General features: G+C 41.7%; 1 protein-coding gene across 7 annotated transcripts in view; it reads right to left on the reverse strand.

The window, feature by feature from the left end:
* The window catches only part of nedd4l.L (NEDD4 like E3 ubiquitin protein ligase L homeolog), a 253294-nt gene that overhangs the window by 148836 nt on the left and 84267 nt on the right, over positions 1-20191 (reverse strand). For all 7 annotated transcript variants that reach the window (XM_041569986.1, XM_041569997.1, XM_041569996.1 and 4 more), the window contains exon 2: positions 14733-14806. In XM_041569986.1, the coding sequence (XP_041425920.1) occupies positions 14733-14806 (74 nt within the window). The remainder of the gene's footprint in view (positions 1-14732; positions 14807-20191) is intronic.

Raw genomic sequence — 20191 nt, forward strand, 5'->3', positions numbered from 1 at the left:
TAAGGTTTTTCTTATCTTTTAATCACTCGCCCCGTAAGGACAACTTAACAATTCTGAGTCTCTGCTATGCCACGTGCCAATGCAAGATCAAAAAGCCCCAGCATGTAAGGGGTTAAAGGAGCAGCAATGCTTACCATGAAGGTGAATTGCCCTTTAAGCTGTGAGTCTAACTTTTCCCAAGGGACCTGTTATCCTATATTGTTACAATTACTTATTTGCTTATCCAGAGATTGTTACGAAAGTATCTTATCTGCAGCTGTTGCTGTTATGGGCTCTCTGCCAAAAGCCAATTAAGTTAGAAACGTTGTTTCTTTTTCCGGCTGTTCAGTGCAGAGAAAAACTGACTTTCCAGTACAAACGAGGGACTGCGGGTTGAGCTGTCAAAAGAGGGACTGTCCCTCTAAAAACGGGACAATTGGGAGGTATGTAATGGTTAAGTACGGGGCCCCATGATTCCTGATGGTGGCCCTGACTAAAGTGATCTTGATACATTTCCATTACTGATAAAAATTTTCATATAAGGGGTGGTTCACCTTTGAGTTAACTTTTAGTATGTTATAGAAAGGACAATTCTTGACAACTTTTCAATTGGTTTTCGTTTTGTCTTTTTTTTATAGTCTTTGAATGATTTACCTTCTTCTTCTGATTCTTTCCAGAATTCAAATGGGGGTCAAATGTATTGTTATTGTTACTTTTTATTACTCGTCTTTTTATCCAGGCCTCTCCATTTCTTACTCCAGTCTCTTAATCAAATCAGTGCATGGTTTCTAGGGTAATTTCTACCCTAGCAACCACATTCCTGAAATTGCAAATTGGAGAGCTGCTGAATAAAAAGCTAAAAACTAAAAACCACAAATAATAAAAAATGAAAACCAACTGCCAATTGTCTCAGACTATCACTCTCTACATGATACAAGTTAATTTAAAGCGAATAACCCCTTTAAACATAGGCCATCATGGGCAGGTATAAAAATCCTTCTGGCCCAATAGAACAAGAGTATATGACAGTTTTGTAATAAACATGGCGAATAATGCAGGAGGGACCTGCCACACTGGAAGACAACAAAAGGAGTGGCGACAAATGAATAAGAAAAAAGCAACAACCCACCAAACACTGAGCATTATTTCAAATTATGCGCAATTTTGTTGACTTTGACAATTAAGCCTATTTTATCATAGAAGTCTGTTATGTAACAACAAAGAAATGTTTCAGAGCTGTTGTTCACCCCCCGAATAAAAAAAAAAAACAGTAACACAAAAGCAAGTTCCTATATTTTGCTGAAAAATCAGTCAAAGCACAATAGCGCCGAAGGCTTTGAGAACAAAGGTTATTTCTAAACATTCTCATTTGCAACAGAATTTCATGAAATGTCTCACTGAGGAAATAGAAGGGGAAATATGAAGTTCAATGCAGAGAATGGGGATGCAGTGGCTTAGAAAGCATTGTGTTTGTGTGCAGGGCTATAGAATATGCTGGAACACTTGTAATGCTGGCATGGCAAAGAACTAATTGCAATCCTCCCAATAGTCCCAAATAGCTGGCCCCCAAATAAGAAGTGGGACTGGTAAGTATAGGCAGGGTCGGACTTGGGGCCCGGGGCCCACCGGTGCGGCTGTCCCAGGGCCCCCCCTCCGACCCCACTGCTCTGTTGCTGCACATGCGCCTAAGCGAGTATGCACACACACAGGACCGCCATCAGAAATCACAGGGCCCCATACGACAACATTTCCTAGTCCCCCTGGGCTGCACCCACCGCAAGCCCCACCTACAGATCCGTCCTCCCCACCCCACAGGTCCGCCCCCCACCACATAGTAAAAAAAAAAAAAACAATATTGGCGGCTAGGGTTCCCACATGTTAATAAAAAATAAAAAGATATTGGTGGTCAGGGCCCCCCCATAAAAAAATATTGGTGGCTTGGACCCGACATGAGAAAAAAATTGGTGGCCAGCCCCCCCCCCCCACATTATAAGAAAATTGGTGGCCAGGGCCCCTTAAACGTCCATGCCTTCCCGAAGTCAGCCGCTCTCAGAAAGATGGGGGGCCCGGCTAATGAAGAAAGTGCGACGTGGCCGGGGCCCCCCTTACCCTCGGGACCCCCTACAACTCTCCCCCTGTCCTCCCCTGCTGGCTGCCCTGCACACACACTATGATTTTTGACGTGACCCCCCGAAAGGGGGAGGTCGCAGCTGGAAGTATTCTTCAGATGTGGGATCTGGGTGCAGATCTAGGCTGGCGAGGCCAACAAGAACCAGGGGCCCATCGGGTTTTTTCTGGTGTCCCGCCGGCCCAGTCCGACCCTGAGTGTAGGAGGGTAAAGGTTTTGCAAACCTTTAGTTTCTCCAGGAGGGTTATTAGCAAGCTGGATTGGGTCATTTATTATAGATGGGGGGGTAGGTCCCTTACAGTGTAAGGTGTCAGGGTTCCCCTGAATTATAAAAAGAGAAGCCCATATGAGCTCTGCCTCTTTTGGTTCCCCCACTTGTTGGAGGAGGTGAGGTGAGCTCCAGAGGGCCTGGGTAGAGGTAGGCTCAATAAGGTGCAAGGTTAGTGTAATGCTAATCTGGCCTATCCACACCACAGACCACAGTCACTTTCCAGCTAGTGAGCAGAACATGGGTTACATTTGGACTCACACTTCAGGGTCTTTGCTAAGTGGAAGCATTCCCTCTAAGGTGTAGTGCAACTACAACACTCAGGCTACTGTGCAAACAAAACATACAAAATGATTGGGCGCCAGGAGGTTCTTATGATGCAAACAAAGAAACTGTTTATTAGTGAAAGACAGTGTCCCCAGGTTTACTCACGTATACAGATGAGGTATTAGCACATGACACACACTATAAAGCTCACACAGGACTGGAAGGCTCACAAAGAGCTCATATATAGAGACAGTGTATGGAGAGGCACATATAACTCAGGTATATAGGTATTCAGCTGAGGAAAGACTCCATTAGGCATTTGCAGTATTCAGTACACCATTCCCATCCAGTGCAATGTTCAGGAAGCTGACAGCTAACCTAACGGTCACGTTTTATGCGGGGCAGTCCCGATTTTGACAGCTCAATCCGCAGTCCCTGATTGTAACTGAAATGTCCCAACTTTCTCTTTGATCTCCTGCACTGAACAGCCAGAAAAAGATACAAAAGTTTCTAAAACTGAGGCTTTTGGCAGAGAGCCCAGGCTTGCAGGTACACTTAGATACATTTGTAACAATTTAAAATAAGCAAAGAAACAATTGTATCTATTTAAAGGCAAATCCAACCCTAAAGTTAAAAAACCCCTACCCTACAATTGACCCCCCCTCTCTCCTCCCCGCCAGCCTAAGTGTTATCCTCGGCAAATGCCCCTAAGTCTTCACTTCCCCCTCCGTGCAGATTCTGTCAAGCGGAGTTCGCGGCAGCCATCTTCTTCTCTTCGGTAATCTTCGGGAAGTAAGTGCAGTATTGGCACTAACTATAAAGTAAATAAAGTGTGTGCGTGTGGGTGGGGAGACATTTCTGCTGAAGGCAACACAGTAATCCCAGATAATGCCTGTTTAGCTGCAATTTTATTGTTTTTTAGTTTTTCCCTATCCCTGGTATAGTTACTATAGCTCATTAAATGCAGCCCCTTGAAGAGGAGGGGAGAATGGTGCTGTAATAAATAAAGCTCACCCTGGTGGTCCAGTGACACTCCGTGTCCGGCGCCATGTTTGCCCCCTAAGGGCGCGCAAACTCCATATCTTTTAAAGGCGCAGGCGCGCTGGCGCAATGGCACCAAATTTGAAAGTATAAAAGCCTAATTAAAGCCACAGGACCTTGCCCGTGATAGGAGTTTGTTCCTGGTGCTACTTAGCGTTGCTATTCTGTTTCTAGAACCTGTTTGATTCCTGTTGTGACCCCTGCCTGGCTTTTTGACTATTCTGACCTCTGGATCCTGACCCGTGCCTGATTACCGACTACCTCTTCTGATTAACCCTCTGTTTGACTTCCTGGTTTGACCCTTGCCTGCCTGACTACGTTTATTCTCTGCCTGCCTCGACCCGGCCTGATCTGACTACTCTTTTGCCTAACGCCTTGTACTACGACCTTCTGTCCAAAGACTTTGCTTTACAGTCGTGCCCCTCTGCCTATCCAGAACCCTCATCTTGCACCTCTCGTTTAAGTCCAGGTGGCACCCAAGTAAGCCGAGGGCTCCTCCCGAGGCCCAAAGGTGGTCACACTACTGGTGAAGCACGAGCCGTGACCAGGGTGCCTGGTGTTTGTTCTGGTGTTGGGTGCCGACTGTGACAGTTGCATTGGTGTTTCCAAGGCTTCTTTGTTCTATGAGACATGGTGCTCGGAATAGCTGAGATTTTTATGCCACCTGCCATCCCAATAGGTGAAATGCAGAAAGTGCAATAATGCTCATTATTATTATTATTACAGCAGAGGCAGGAATCACTATGTTATTCCTTATACAATACTAGAGGGGGAACTGTAAAGCTCACACTGCAATTCTTCTTGTTTAATGAATCAGAAGCCACTCATCACCCACTGTTAGGTGTTTCTCCACCTCATTAACCTTCCTTCAATTTATACAGACTCAATATAAACACAAAGCAGTTGGCAAAATAAGCTCTGATTGCATTTATATCGATATTGTTCATGTCTGACAAATACTCTCTCTCGCGCTAATGAAGGTATGATTATTGGGGAATACAGAAAGCTCTGAATTAGGGAAAGGCCGGCTCCCATAGACTCCATTTTATCCAAATAATCCAAATTTTTAAAAATGATTTCCATTTTCTCTGTAATAATAAAACAGTAGTTTGTACTTGATCCCAACTAAGATATAATTAATCTTCATTGGAAGCAAAGCCAGCCTATTGGGCTTATTTAATGTTTAAATGATTTTGCTTCCAATAAGAATTAACTATATCTTAGTTGGGATCAAGTACAAGTTATTACTGATGTGCGGCCCTAATCTGCCCTCTCCCAACCTGAACCCAGCCCATTCTGTCCCCTCTATTTATAGACCTGCGCCCGCCCCAACGGTGCACGTTTATAAATTCAAGAAATAGAAGCCAGTAACAAGTAGTATGAACTGCGCCCCAAAGATTTTTTGCAGTAGTTGGCCCAAACCTGCCCAACCGGTGGGTCCCATGGGTTTCGGGCTGGCCCAAATATCACTACAAGGTATTGTTTTGTTATTACAGAGAAGGAAATCATTTATTAAAAACGTGGATTATTTGGATAAAATGCAGTCTATAGGAGACGGCCTTTCTGTAATTCAGAGCTTTCTGGATAACGGGTTTATGGATAATGGATCCCATACCTGCACTAAGAACATTTTTGTTAAGGGGGCATTACATGATTTTCACACGTTCAGACAGTCAGGGGCGATCCTGACCCTCCGCCGCCTGCTGTTGGTGTTGCTGCCCCCCCCGATGCGCTCACCTTTTTGGTCCAGGGGGATCCACAAGGGCGGTGGAGGGGGCCAGGACGATAGCGCAGAGAGCACAATTGCGCTCTCTGCACTAGAAGAGACGAATTTCCAGTTTGAAAAGCAGAAATTCGGCTATTAAAATACCAGGAGCGGCATTTTTGCCGCCCCTGGTACCTAGTGGGGCGCTGCCGTCTAAGGCAAGTCAACTTGCGTCATTGGTGGAGCGCCCCTGCAGACAGTGCCATCCTGGGGGAGCCGTACAACCTTAATTAATAAGCCCCTGTGGAAACCAATCTATAATACCACTAACCTCAGCCATGATCCACGACGGAAGTCTCGACTGCATCCGAAGCAGAAGAACTATAAGGGAAGTACTGCACGTGTGATGCCATGAGCACATATTACACATCTCACCTTTCCCTTTGAATAATATTGACTCTATGACTGAGTACAGACAACCCAAATCAACTCCCATATTTGTACTCATTGCTTAACAATTACTTATCAGCTCCGCCGTGACTACTTACCCTTATTTGTAAGTCTCCTACTCTGCAGCCAGCGCCCCTGCCTCCAGCACTGGGGAGATATAGATATTATTTATATCTCCTGCTCTAACACAATATCAGTGTATTATTCTCTCTGTGACACATGACTTACTGTAGTACAGGAGTGCCCATACTTTACTAAGGTGAGGTCTACTTTTAGTGATGTTGTCCCATTATGATCTACATCAATAAAATCATTGTTAGCATTCTGTTCCATTGAAAGCATTACTTGATAATATATTGATTTATGAGCAAATGTATATTGCTATGTTTAACTAACAACTATTTATTATGTAGCTTTAATAAATAAACTGTTATAAATATCTGAATGAAAAGAATGAAACAGGAGGGCGATTTAGATGAGCTGATTATTGACAGTGTCTTGAGATCTACTGATCACCAGCTAATGGTCTACTGGTAGATCCCCTTTTACCTTTTGGGCACCCCTGCTGTAGTTACTAAGGTTGGGAAACAACTGCACTGGGGCAAATTCACCTAATTTTAGTTAATGAGCCCCAGTGACTCTTGTAGCACCCGGTATGTCTCAGAAGATGGGAGAGAGATTTTGTGGGTGACAGATGCCACCTCTACAAAGTACAGTAATGGGATACCTTGGTAAATGTTCCACCAGGAGGCTGTGAATACAAATCTGCCAGATCAATTAAAGGGTAATAAGCATCGTTATCTGGAAACCCAATATCCAAAAAGCTCTGAATTATGGGAAGGCCATCTCCCACAGTCTCCATTTTAATCAAATAAGTCAATTTTTTTTTCTATGTAATAATAAAACAGTACCTTGAACTTGATCCCAACTAAGATATAATTAATCCTTATTGGAAGTAAAACCAGCCTATTGGGTTTAATGAATGTTTAAATATTTTTTTAGTAGAATTAAAGGGATGGTTCACCTTTAAGTTAACTGTTAGTATGTTATAGAATGGCTAATTATAAGCGACTTTTCAATTGGCCTTCATTGTTTATTTTTTACAGTTTTTTTAATTATTCCCTTCTTCTTCTGACTCTTTCCAGCTTTAAAAAGGGGGTCACTGACCGCATCTAAAAACGAATGCTCTGTAAGGCTACACACATTGTTATTGCTACTCATTTAGTACTCATCTTTCTATTCAGGCCCATCCTATTCATATTCCAGTCTCTCGTTCAAACCAGTGCATGGTTGCTAGTGTAACTTGGACCCTAGCAACCATATTGCTGAACTTGCAAACTGGAGAGCTGTTGAATAAAGCAAAATAACTCAAAAATCACAAATAATAAAAAATGAAAACCAGTTGAAATTGTCTCAGAATATAACTCTCTACATCATATTAAAAGTCAATTTTAAAGGCAAACAACCCATTTAAGTTATAGAGATCCAAATTTCAGAAATATCCCGAAATCTCAGGTCCCAAGCACTCTGGATTCCTGGATAACAGGTCCCATATCTGTATATGACCATGTGCAATTAGCCTAAACAGACACCACATTTGGAGTTCATATTTATGTCCTGGGTACCCCTGAAACTATAGCAGGGTGACTGTTACCCCAATGTTTCTATAGATCTGTAACCTTGTTATGAACTAAGGGGGCCCAGCCTGAAGGCCAGTTAGGGGGAGATTTGGGGTGAGTGTTTATTTGTGTCCTGGGTACCCCTGGAACTATAGCAGGGTGACTGTTACCCCAATATTTCTATATATCTGTAACCTTGTTATGAGCTAAGGAGGCCCAGTCTGAAGGCCAGTTAGGGGGAAATTTGGGGTGAGTGCTTATTTGTGCCCTGGGTACCCCTGGAACTATAGCAGGGTGACTGTTACCCCAATGTTTCTATATATATGTAACCTTGTTATGAGCTAATGGGCCCAGTCTGAAGGCCAGTTAGGGGGAGATTTGGGGTGAGTGTTTATTTGTGTCCTGGGTACCCCTGAAACTATAGCAGGGTGACTGTTACCCCAATGTTTCTATATATATGTAACCTTGTTATGAGCTAATGGGCCCAGTCTGAAGGCCAGTTAGGGGGAGATTTGGGGTGAGTGTTTATTTGTGCCCTGGGTACCCCTGGAACTATAGCAGGGTGACTTTTACCCCAATGTTTCTATAGATCTGTAACCTTGTTATGAGCTAAGGGGACCCAGTCTGAAGGCCAGTTAGGGGGAGATTTGGGGTGAGTGCTTATTTATCCCTGAGTACCCCTGGAACTATAGCAGGGTGACTGTTACCCCAATGTTTTTATATATATGTAACCTTGTTATGAGCTAAGGGGGCCCAGTCTGAAGGTCAGTTAGGGGGAGATTTGGGGTGAGTGCTTATTTGTGCCCTGGGTACACCAGGAACTATAGCAGGGTGACTTTTACCCCAATGTTTCTATAGATCTGTAACCTTGTTATGAGCTAAGGGGACCCAGTCTGAAGGCCAGTTAGGGGGAGATTTGGGGTGAGTGCTTATTTATCCCTGAGTACCCCTGGAACTATAGCAGGGTGATCGTTACCCTAATAATTGTATATCTGTATTTATCTTGTTATAAGCTGAATGTGTAGAAGCCCTGGTTTGATCCTGTGTATCTCTGACACAGAAATCATTTTGGATATGAGTACAGAATCATTTGGGCCTATGTAACTGGCACAACAATGGTTCTGAAGTGACAGAGTTTTGTGAGAAATGCAATCTAGGTGGATGCTCTATCACGCTTCAGTAAAGCTGCTAACAAGGTAGAGCAGAAAAAACTCACACTGCTCTGCTTTTGCTCAGCACTGTGAATGTGTAATGAGTTTGCAAGTTCTCAGCCTGGGCTTCATGTCGTCCTCTCTAGGCAAGGGTACGTCTCTAGCGAGCAAGTCGGAATTATACCGTTAATGAGAATACGCTTAGATCCCACCTGCACCATCGTTTTAATCAGAAAAATATTGTAAATTATCTTGTTTGTTCTATAGGCAAGATCTCAATTCCTGCTGGATTTTAAACATTTTCCAGGCAAATATGTTGATTTCACAATTATATTATAATATAACACCTTCCACTTTTAATTTCCATCATCCAAAAAAAAAAAAATCTAACCTATTTCTGTAGGATAGGAAATCTCAGAAGCACTTTTTCACTAAAGGGTAGGTCTGTCCCTGCAGTAAAGTCAATTTAATTTGGGCAACAAGTAATGGCAGATACATTGACTTCCACTGAGATAGGAATGAATTATTCTAGGGAGAGTGAGAAGCTACAGGTTTGGCTAAGGGGATGTCCTGGGATGAAACTGAAAATATAATTTCTTTCATTAGTCATAGAAATATCAAGTACCTTTAGAATATTTATTAAATATTGTCAATGATTTTAAAGGGTTTGTTCACCTTAAGATTGACCCTTAATATGATGTAGAGAGTGATATTCCGGGATCATTCGTAATTGGTTTCTGTTTTTTATTATTTGTGGTTTTTGAGTTATTTAGATTTTTATTCAGCAGCTCTCCAGTTTGTAATTTCAGCAATGAGGTCGCTAGGGTCCAAATTACCCTAGCAACCATGCATGGATCAGAATAACAGACTATAAATATGAATAGAAATAATATGCGTAATAAAAAGCAATAACAATAAATTTGTAGCTGTACAGGGCTTTTGTTTTTAGATGGGGTCAGTGACCCCCATTTGAAAGCTGGAAAGAGTCAGAAGAAGAAGGCAAATCAAGCAAAAAAAAAAGATGCTTAGAATTAGCCATTCTATAACATACTAAAAGTCAACGTAAAGGTGATTTAAATCAAAATTGAAGTTGAAAGCAGCATCTGTCTGCCCATTGCAGTGCCCTTTCAGTTTGCCAGACTACTGAAACAATGCGGCAAATTATTGCCATGAAAGGCTTTGCCATACTACGTGCAACTTTGTCAGATGTCAATTCGCAGCGAATACGTGTATTTATGAAAATGCAAACGTTTCATTTCGGCAGACTTACTCTTACATCACTTTAAATATGGTGGGTACATACAGGTCATATATATGTCTTTATTAGTGGTTGTTGGTGGTCACTTATTATTACAAATGTTCCAAAGAAGCAAAAGAAAGACATGAGCCCACGTGGTATGAGCTTCAAAAAAAAAGTTTTAAAAAACATATTTAACAGTTACAAATTATAAACATAATCCCACATAAAAATATGAAAAACGCCAGTGTTTTGTCTTTTTATGATTTTTTTGGCATACAGGATATGATGTCACTGACATAATAATGTTGAGGATGTAGCTTCATCTTATTAATTTGCCGGGTAGAACCTAGAGAAATAGACTCTGGCAAAAAGCAGGGCCCGCCATCAGAGGGGCACAGGGCGTACAAGTGTACTGGGCCTGGGCCTGAAGGGGGGCCCGGCAGCGCTGAACTTATCGAAAGAACTCTCTCTTGATATCGCCGAAGTCGTGCCGCCTCTTTCCGAAGTCCTGAACAGCCAAAATGCGGAAGTGCTGAAAGTTCCTAAGTCCTGAATCACCAAAAAAGACCCAAAGCCACGAAAATAGCCAAAGCCGAAGTCCCGAAGCAGTGAAAAGACTCGAAGTCACGGAAACAGCTGAAATCGAAGTCCTGAAGTGGCGAAAAGACCCAAAGTCACAAAAGGAGGCGAAATTGAAGTCCTGAAGCGGAGAAAAGACCCGAAGTCACGAAAACAGCTGAAATTGAAGTCCGGAAGTGGCAAAAAGACCCAAAGTCATGAAAGGAGGTAAAGTTGACGTCCTGAAGCCACGAGTTCAATTCCTCTGAACACCAATGTGTGTTTTTTTTTTATTTCTTTTAATCCCCTGGCCACCAATGTATTATTTTAATACTCTATAGGCCCCTGCCACCCATTTTTTTTTAACTTGTAAAGGGGGCCCTGGCGCCAATGTTTTTTTTAAAAAATATTCTGTTGGGGCCCCACTTTTTTTTAACTTGTAAGGGGGGCCCTGTCACCAATGCTTTTTTAAAAAAAACTTTTATGGGAGGCTCTGGCGCCAATGTTTTTTTATAACGTATGTGTGGGGGGGGTTACCTCTTTTTAGCACTGATGTTTGTGTGGTCTTTTAACTGTGATGTGGAGTGGGCGGGATCTGGGGTGGGGCTTGGGGGCCCTGAAAATCTTGTTGAACGTCGGCCCTGGCGAAAAGGCATAACATGACATATTGGAAATTTCTTACTTTGATTAATTTGCGGAGCAACAATTGTTCGCCTGAGCAAAAATTCGCCAGGCAAAGTGGAGCAAAACTTCTCTGGCTCTGAGCTTTTTCGCTAGTGAATTGTTCTTTTTGCCTTTTAGTAAATTGGCAATGTCCCTGCGAAGCCCACTTCAATCTTTAGTAAATCTGCCCCAATGTATTGGAAATCAATTCTCCTCCAGCCAATAGGCTCATGTCACACGGGGCAGATTCTCGGCCTTCCTTTATTGTGCAACACAAGGCTATCAGCTGGTTTTACCCTGAGGATTGGATTAGGAAACACGTTAGCCAGACGGCAATATAATTATGACTTTCTGAGTGTTCATTAAGAAATCTGCTCTGGAGGCAAGTCCCGTAATTAAATACTTAGCTGTGCAGACTTTTTAGAGGGGTCACCATGTTCTCCTGCTAAAAAATAAAGTATAAGGGCACCCACCCATGGTCACACCCAGACGCCTACCAACAGACCCATCTTTCCCAGAATACTGAGAATACTGTTCCTCTCTCCCTCCCTCCTCCCCTCCATGCTGTAATTTGAGTCCAGAGCTATGATTGAGCAGGGAGAGACTTAGGCAGGAAGTGATGTCATACAAAGCTAATATAGCAGCTGCTATCCTAAACAAACAGAGCTTCTAGAGCTGTTTACTCAGGTATGGTAAAGCATTCTGCAGAATAAATATAGTCTTATAACTTGCACTATTGTGGCTAATCTATTGGCAATAAACTGCTTCGGCAGCTTTCCTTCTCCTTTAAATACAGCGGCAGTTTTATAAATAATGGCCCCTAAGAACACATGGTAGAATAGACACAGAGCCACGTCTAATAATCCAAGAATACATGTCAGGATAAATCAGTGCCAATTCCACATATATGGTCCTCACAACACATGGCAGTATAAATGTAGTGGTCACTTCATGTATAATACCTCCATCTTGTTTATTATAGGGAAATTCATTGATGCTGGTTTGGGGGGAAAGTTGTAGACATCAGCTCTAAAGACCACACCAAAGCAGAACTGCAAGGGGCAGTCACTGGGGTGCATGTAACCACAGCAACCAGAACCACACAGAAGTGCATCATTACATTAAGGGGCACATTTACTTACTCGAGTGAAGGATTAGAATAAAAAATACTTCGAATTTCGAAGTATTTTTTTGGCTACTTCGACCATCAAATTGGCTACTGCGACCTTCGACTACATCTTTGACTTCCATTCGAACAATTCGAACTAAAAATCGTTCGACTATTCGACCATTCGATAGTCGAAGTACTGTCTCTAAAAAACTTCGACCACCTACTTCGTTCGATTCGAAGGATTTAATCGTTCGATCGAACAATTATTCCTTCGATCGCTCGATCGAATAGCGCTAAATCCTTCGACTTCGATATTCGAAGTCGAAGGATCTAACTTCGAGGGTCGAATATCGAGGGTTAATTAACCCATCGATATTCTAACCTTAGTAAATGTGCCCCTAAATATTTAAAATAATTTGGAAATTAGTCTTCATGCACCCCTTTGATTTGCAGGAAATTCAGATTTCACAACTGCAGTAAATCCAAACACTTAGGGTGTTATTTATGAAAGGTCGAATGTTACCGTTTTGGGAGATTTTCTAGACCTTGAATGAACTTCTTATTTAAGAAAAAAATTTAATGGAAAAATAACTAGAATTAGAGAATTCGAGTTGAGAAACCCAAAAACTCGAATTGATAGAGTTTTCGGCAAAAAAAACTACCGAAAAAAAATTCTAACATCATGCAAGCTATTAAAGCGGTTGTTCACCTTCCAAACACTTTTTTCAGTTCAGTTGTTTTCAGATTGTTCCCCGGAAATAACTTTCCATTCTTTATTTTTTACTGGTTTTCCAAAATCTAAGTATAAAGTTGAATGTCCCTGTCTCAGGTGTGTGAGTCTGGCAGCTCAGTAATTCAGGTGCAGACTCTGAACTGTTACAATTTTACAACATTGAGTTGATCCATTTCTCAGCAGCATCTCTGGAGTATTAGTAACTATTGTATCAATTCTAACAGCTGCCTGTAATGAAACCCAGAGATTCTGCTCAGCAGGGATAAAGATATGAAATGTATCAACTATTAGAACAGTTTACAGGGTCGACGACCCCCCCTCCCAGAGCTGCTTTAGAAGGTGAAAAATGACTTTACACTTCAATATTAGAAAAACAGTGAAACATAGAAAATAGAAAGTAATTGAAAAAAGTAGTTATTTCTGGTGATCTATCTGAAAACAACTAGTTGTTTGAACCCTTTAACATCTTCAAATGGTTCAAGGGGCCACTGCCGTTGACTTTTTTTAGTGTATTTTTGGATTTAAAGGGATACTGTCATGGGAAAAAAAAATATTCAAAATGAATCAGTTAATAGTGCTGCTCCAGCAGAATTCTGCACTGAAATCCATTTCTCAAAAGAGCAAACAGATTTTTTTATATTCAATTTTGAAATCTGACATGGGGCTAGACATATTGTCAATTTCCCAGCTGCCCCAAGTCATGCGACTTGTGCTCTGATAAACTTCAATCACTCTTTACTGCTGTACTGCAAGTTGGAGTGATATCACCCCCTCCCTTTTCCCCCCCCCAGCAGCCAAACAACAAAACAATGGGAAGGTAACCAGATAACAGCTCCCTAACACAAGATAACAGCTGCCTGGTAGATCTAAGAACAACACTCAATAGTAAAAACCCATGTCTCACTGAGACACATTCAGTTACATTGAGAAGGGAAAATAGCAGCCTGCCAGAAAGCATTTCTCTCCTAAAGTGCAGGCACAAGTCACATGACCAGGGGCAGACGGGAAATTGACAAAATGTCTAGCCCCATGTCAGATTTCAGAATTGAATATAAAAAAATCTGTTTGCTCTTTTGAGAAATGGATTTCAGTGCAGAATTCTGCTGGAGCAGCACTATTAACTGATGCGTTTTGAAAAAAACATGTTTTCCGATGACAGGATCCCTTTATGCTATTTCCAGGTTCAGGGTATAATAAATCTAAAAAAACTTGAAAAATCTGAGTTATTTTTTACCTGAAAAAATACCCTTGAAGACTTGAATTTTTCATGAAAAAAACAACTCTACCTTTGATAAATGACGCCATTAGTGATATCTTTACCCAGGGCTTTTTAATGAGACAGAGGCAGTAATGAGTGGAAGAATTGGTAATAAGACGCAACTTTGAGCTGATACAGCCAATCACACTAGGCCTAGTATTTCCATTCATCCTTATGAAGATATGTAAAGACAGAAGTGCCCCCAACCAGATACAGTTAGATACTGTCTTAAAGGATAAGTAAACCTTAAAAATAAGTGAATATAAAATTGATGAGGCTGATATTCTAAGCACTTTTACAATGTACATTCATTATTGATTTTCTTTTTTCCAAGATATTAAAGGCTACATGTACTGTTAATATGAATGAATTTTGTTACAACAGCGCCACCTGCTGGTCATTTTCCCACCAGTCTGACCACCAAGTAGTCAAGGAAGTTGTCAGGAGAAAGAAAGAGGCTGCTCTGATGTTCTTCTGCTTAGGAAAAAAATTAGAAACCTTTCTCAAATCTTTCCTAAGCAGAAGAACATCAGAGCAGCTGATTGTCAAAAAAATTATTACCTGGCCCCAAAGACGTCTTTCTTTGCCAAGTCGGTGCCGGAGACAATTTTTACTCTGAGGATGCGAGATTCCTCCTGTAAAACAAAATAATAGTCAACGTTATATGTTTGCGTTATATGTGTCCCTGAAATATTCTTAAAAATATATATATGTGTGTGTGTTCTAAAATAATTTTATTCAAAATAATATAAAAAAAAACTATTTGAAGGTGTTAATTAAGGCCATGGAGACCTTGGCAGAGTCAGGGTACTCAGAGTCAGGGTACTCACTGCCCTCTTTACGCAAGTCTGTATATACAGGTATAGGATCTGTTATACGGAAACCCGTTATCCAGAAAGCTCTGAATTACAGAAAGGCCTGCTCCCATAGACTCCATTTTTATCCAAATAATCCAAATTTTTTAAAAATGATTTCCTTTTTCTCTGTAATAATAAAACAGTAGCTTGTACTTTTAGACTATATATATATGTTATAGCTGTTATAGACATGGAACATTGATAAGGCCAAACAATAACTCATGAAAAGCATTACTATTGCTTCACAACTGCGGTTCTCCACCTTCCTCCTACCCTTAAGGTCTTATGTACCTTCAAGTTAACTTTTAGTATGTTCTAGAATGGCCAAGTCTTCATTATTTATTTTTTATAATTTTTTTTTGTAATTATTTGCTTTTTTCTTCTGAGTCTTTCCAGCTTTCTAATGGGGGTCACTGACCCCATCTAAAAACAAATCCAAGAAAGGCTATTGTTATTGCTACATTTTACTGCACTTATTTCTATTCAGGCCTCTCCTATTCATTTTCCAGTCTTTTAGTCAAATCAATGCACGGTTGCTAGGGTAATTTGGACCCTAGCAACCAGACTGCTGAAATTGCAAACTGGAGAGCTGCTGAATAAAAAGCTAAATAACTTAAAAACCACAAATAATAAAAAATTAAAACCACTTGCAAATTGTCTCAGAATATCACTCTCTACATTATACTGAAAGTAATTTAAAGGTAAAACACTCATTTAATCATAGTCCTCATCCATATAAGGGTAAGGGTTCCCGGGAGATTAGTCGCCTGTCGACTAATCTCCTCTTCTTTGGGGCGACAATCTCTCCGAACTGACAATCTCTCCGACGCCTAGAATGAAAAATTGCCTGCGGGATGGCACTCGCGGCGCTTTGTTTTCCAAAGTGAGGCAACTTTGGGCGACTTCGGAAATCGAAGCACCGCGAGTGTATTGCCGCAGGCGATTTTTCAATTTAGCAGGCGGAAGGCAGTTCAGCGAGATTGTTGCCCCGAAGAGGAAATTAGACGCCAGTCGACTAAATCTCCCGAATCTGCCCGTGTGCTAAAGCCCTTTACGGTCTGGCACATGGGAAGATTTGTCGCCCGCGTTTTTAAAAAGCAAGTCGCGGCGACTAGTCACTCACTTATTTTACAGGCGAATATTCCTAGCGATTTCGGCTCCCGAGCGATTTCTATCCCACTGTGCATTGCAAGACTATCTCCGCGAGTTTCTCTCATCGTGCTTTCTCAACATCTTCTCCATTTGGTTCTTTGAAAATGGAAAAGAGTGATTTGCCCATTTTTATTTTTTCTTATATACTTCTATTATTATTTGCTAGAGAAAGAAAGACGTGAAAGAGCTGCTGCTAGAAAATATTGGGTAGATCACAGATCAGCGGTTAAAGAATGGACAATTTCAGTTATTATACGGTGAACTTCGCAACTATCCAGAAAAATTCCAAAAGTTTTTCAGAATGTCTATATAAAGTTTTGATGAACTTCTGAACATTTTAAAGCCAGGCCTGTGCCGTGCCCATACATTGGGCAGAGACACGCGGTCAGATACGGCCGGTGACAAATCTCCTCTTCTTCGGGGCGACTAATCTCCCAGAACTGCCTTCCCGCCGGCGAGAATGTAAATCACCGGCGGGATGGTACTCAGAGCACTTTGTTTTCCAAAATCACCCGAAGTTTCCTTGTGAGGCAACTACGGGCAACTTCGGAAAACGAAGCTCTCCGAGTGCTCACCAGCCGGCAATTTACATTCTAGCCGGCGGGAAGGCAGTTCGAGTAAATTAGTCGCCCCGCAGAAATTTGTCACCGGGCGACTAATCTCCCCGAATCTGACGGTGTCTCTCCACACTTAAAGGGCTGAGCTTGATGAACGTGTGTCTTCAACCTAACTTACTATGTCACTGTAGTCATTGTGGAACTCTCAGCATTCACCTGCAGGCTGAGGTGACAGGGGTACGGGGTACAGGGGGGTACTGATCACAGGTTGAACGCTCCCAGAACTGCCCTGCCAAATTCAGACTCCTGGCATCCGATATCAAATGAACGTGCTCTTTACACAAACCCTTGGAAATTACCTCGCTGGTATTTAGGAAGACAAAAAATAAAATGTCCCCGAAAAAGAAAAAGCAGAGTTGAGCCGTGCAATGGTCTCATGTTTCTGCTCTTAATTGTGAGTATGACAAGACTGTCCTCACATGCACCCGAGCTTTGGATCACAACTCCCAGCCGCACAAATCAACCCAGACTGAATTCTCCCTGAGGCTTTCCTTTGTCCCGTGCCCTCAATAACTGCCTATTCCATGCCCGGCGATGACGACTGAGGGTTAATGTATGTTAGCCCTGAAACGTGAACAGCTGTTGTGTTTCCTTATATGATCAGTCAGGTGCTAGCTGAGAATGCTGGGAATTAGGCTTCAGATATGGGAGGCCACAACTGGATTAAGTTTAGTAAAGCAAATAAATAAACACACTCACAAGCCCTACTTGCAGTAGCCACTACATACCAGCCCGTGCCAATTACTTACACTTGTGTGACCAGGTTCTGAGTTGCTTAAACCGTCAGCTCTGCAGCACAGATCCTAGAAGTAGTTTTCCTCCTGCCAACTTCCGCACTGCCTTTTTATCACTTTCAGTTCTGTCCCGATTAATAATTAACTCTCTGGAGCCAAAATCAATAACCGGCCACTCACTTGTTCTTTTATGTCCTGAGGGTGCCCCATAGTGATTACACAAGAGCCGAGCCCAAGGCACGAACTGATCTACAGGCTCCACAATAACCCACACAGGGGACTTTATTCATGTCACAGGGAAAGGAGACATTAGACTCTGCATTCAGGGCCGCCATCAGGGGGGACAGGGGAACAAGTGTCCTGGGCCCCCCTTGCGAGCGCCGAAGCTTTGCAGCCATATTTGAAGTCCCAAACAGGCGAAATGTGGAAGTGCCGAAAAGCCAAAGTCCCGAAGCCACGAAAACAGCCGAAACCGAAGTCCCGATGAGGCCAAAATACCCGAAGCCACGAAAATAGCCGATGCTACGAAGCGGCGAAAAGACCTGAAGTCACGAAAATAGCCAAAGCCAAAGTCCCGAAGCGGTGAAAAAACCCAAAGCCACAAATACAGCCAAAGCCGAACTCCCGAAGCGGAAAAAAAACCCAAAGCCGCGAAAATAGCCGGAGCCAAAGTCCTGAAGCAGCAAAAAGACCTGAAGTCACAAAAATAGCTGAAATTGAAGTCCTGAAGCGGCAAAAAGACTTAAAGTCACAAAAGGTGGCGACGTTGAAGTCCTGCAGCCACGAGTTCAATTCTACTGAACACCAAATTGTGTTTTTTTGATTTTTTATCCCCTGGCCACCAATGTATTATTGTAATATTCTATTGGCCCCAGCCACCAATGTTTTTTTTAAAAATATTTTTGGGGCCCCAATTTTTTTTTAACTTGTAAGGGGGGGCCCTGGCACCAATGCTTTTTAAAAAAAACTTTTATGGGAGGCCCTGGCACCAATATTTTTATATTTTTAACTTATTATGGGGCCCTGACAATAGCTTTTTATAACTTGTGTGTGTTGGGGGGGGTTACTTTTTTAGTGGAGTGGGCGAGATCTGGGGCGGGGCTTGGGGTCGGTTGGTGGGGCCCCCGAAAATGTTGTTGTACGGGGCCCCGTGATTTCTAATGTCTGCATTAGTGGATTTCGAATAATAAAAAAAGGGATGATACTTGGTACTTCCGTTATCCGGAAAGCCGTAATCCAGAAAGCAAAACCAGCCTATTGGGTTTATTTAATGTTTATATGGTTTTCTGATAGACAAAGTATGATGGTCCAAATTACATAAATATGCCTTACCCCAGGTCCGGAGCATTCTAGATAAAGGTCCCATACTTGTACTGTATTAATGAAAAGCAGGGGATCTAGAATGACATAGTCTAGGGGCACTATAGCTGAGCTGCTGCACATGCAAGAAAGTTACTTGGTCTCACCCTATTAGAAAAGTAGTTCATCCTTGAGTTAAAGTTTAGTATGATGTAGAGAGAGATATTTGCAATTGGTTTTCATTTTTTATTATTTGAGATTTTTGAGTTATTTCGTTTTTTATTCATCAGTTCTCTATTTCTGCAATTCCTTGATCACACACTGAATGACAACTCATTACACAGACAGGAATAATGTAATAAGTCATTAGCCATGTGTTACATGAGAAATCTACCTGCCTTTATTAAATTGGACTGTACCACTCATATATAGGAGGACAACTCTTCCCCCCCCCCCGCAAGCGTGTAATCACCGGGTCGTCTCTACCCCATGATATGAGGAATGGCCCAGTCTATGTTCACTAAGAGGCATATTTATCAAGGGTCAAATTTCGAATTAAAAAAACTTCGCAATTCGAATTCAAAAAGACCAACCGAAATTAAGTTGAAGCTTTTTTTTTTTTGGTAGAATAGTTCAGTTTTCGATCGAATAGGTTCGTATTCAGCCGAAATCGAATCGTACGAATCAAAGGAATAGCGCATTCGGTCTAATTTGACTCGACGTTTTTCCCCCAAAAAAATTTTGATTTTTCAAAGTCCACCAATTGACTCCAAATGGGTTCTAGGTGGTCCCCCATAGGCTAAAACAGCAATTCGGCAGGTTTTTGATGGCGAATGGTCAAAGTCTAATTTTTAAAGAGACAGTACATGATAAATTTCAATATTACATTTTTCTAATTTTTTTCAAATTCAAATCGAATTTGGACCATTCCCTAGTCGAAGTCACAAAAAATAGCTTGAAATTAGAATTTTTTTCATTCGAAAATTCACCTTCCACCTTTGATAAATCTGCCCCTAACAGTCAATGAACTAGAAATGACACTTTACTATGTATCAAATAGAACTCACTAGAATAGAATTATCAGTTTAATTGCACCAATATGTTTCCTTTCATATATTTAGCTGCAGTGACAATAGAGGCCTCCGCATTCTGCCAACTTGTAGGTCTCTACCCCACACTCCATTTAACCCCTGCTAAAAAACACATGGGTTGATGTAACAAGAGGTACAGAATTTGCCCCATTTCTAATAATTTATAGCAACTACCAGTCTGCTGTTTTATGTAATAAAAGGCATAGCAACCAATCAGCAGGCAGCATTTACTGGTCATCTTTTTAAGAGCAAACAACTTATTGGTTGCTA

This window comes from Xenopus laevis, chromosome 1L (genome assembly GCF_017654675.1).
Source record: "Xenopus laevis strain J_2021 chromosome 1L, Xenopus_laevis_v10.1, whole genome shotgun sequence".
NCBI classification, from domain to species: Eukaryota; Metazoa; Chordata; class Amphibia; order Anura; family Pipidae; genus Xenopus; species Xenopus laevis.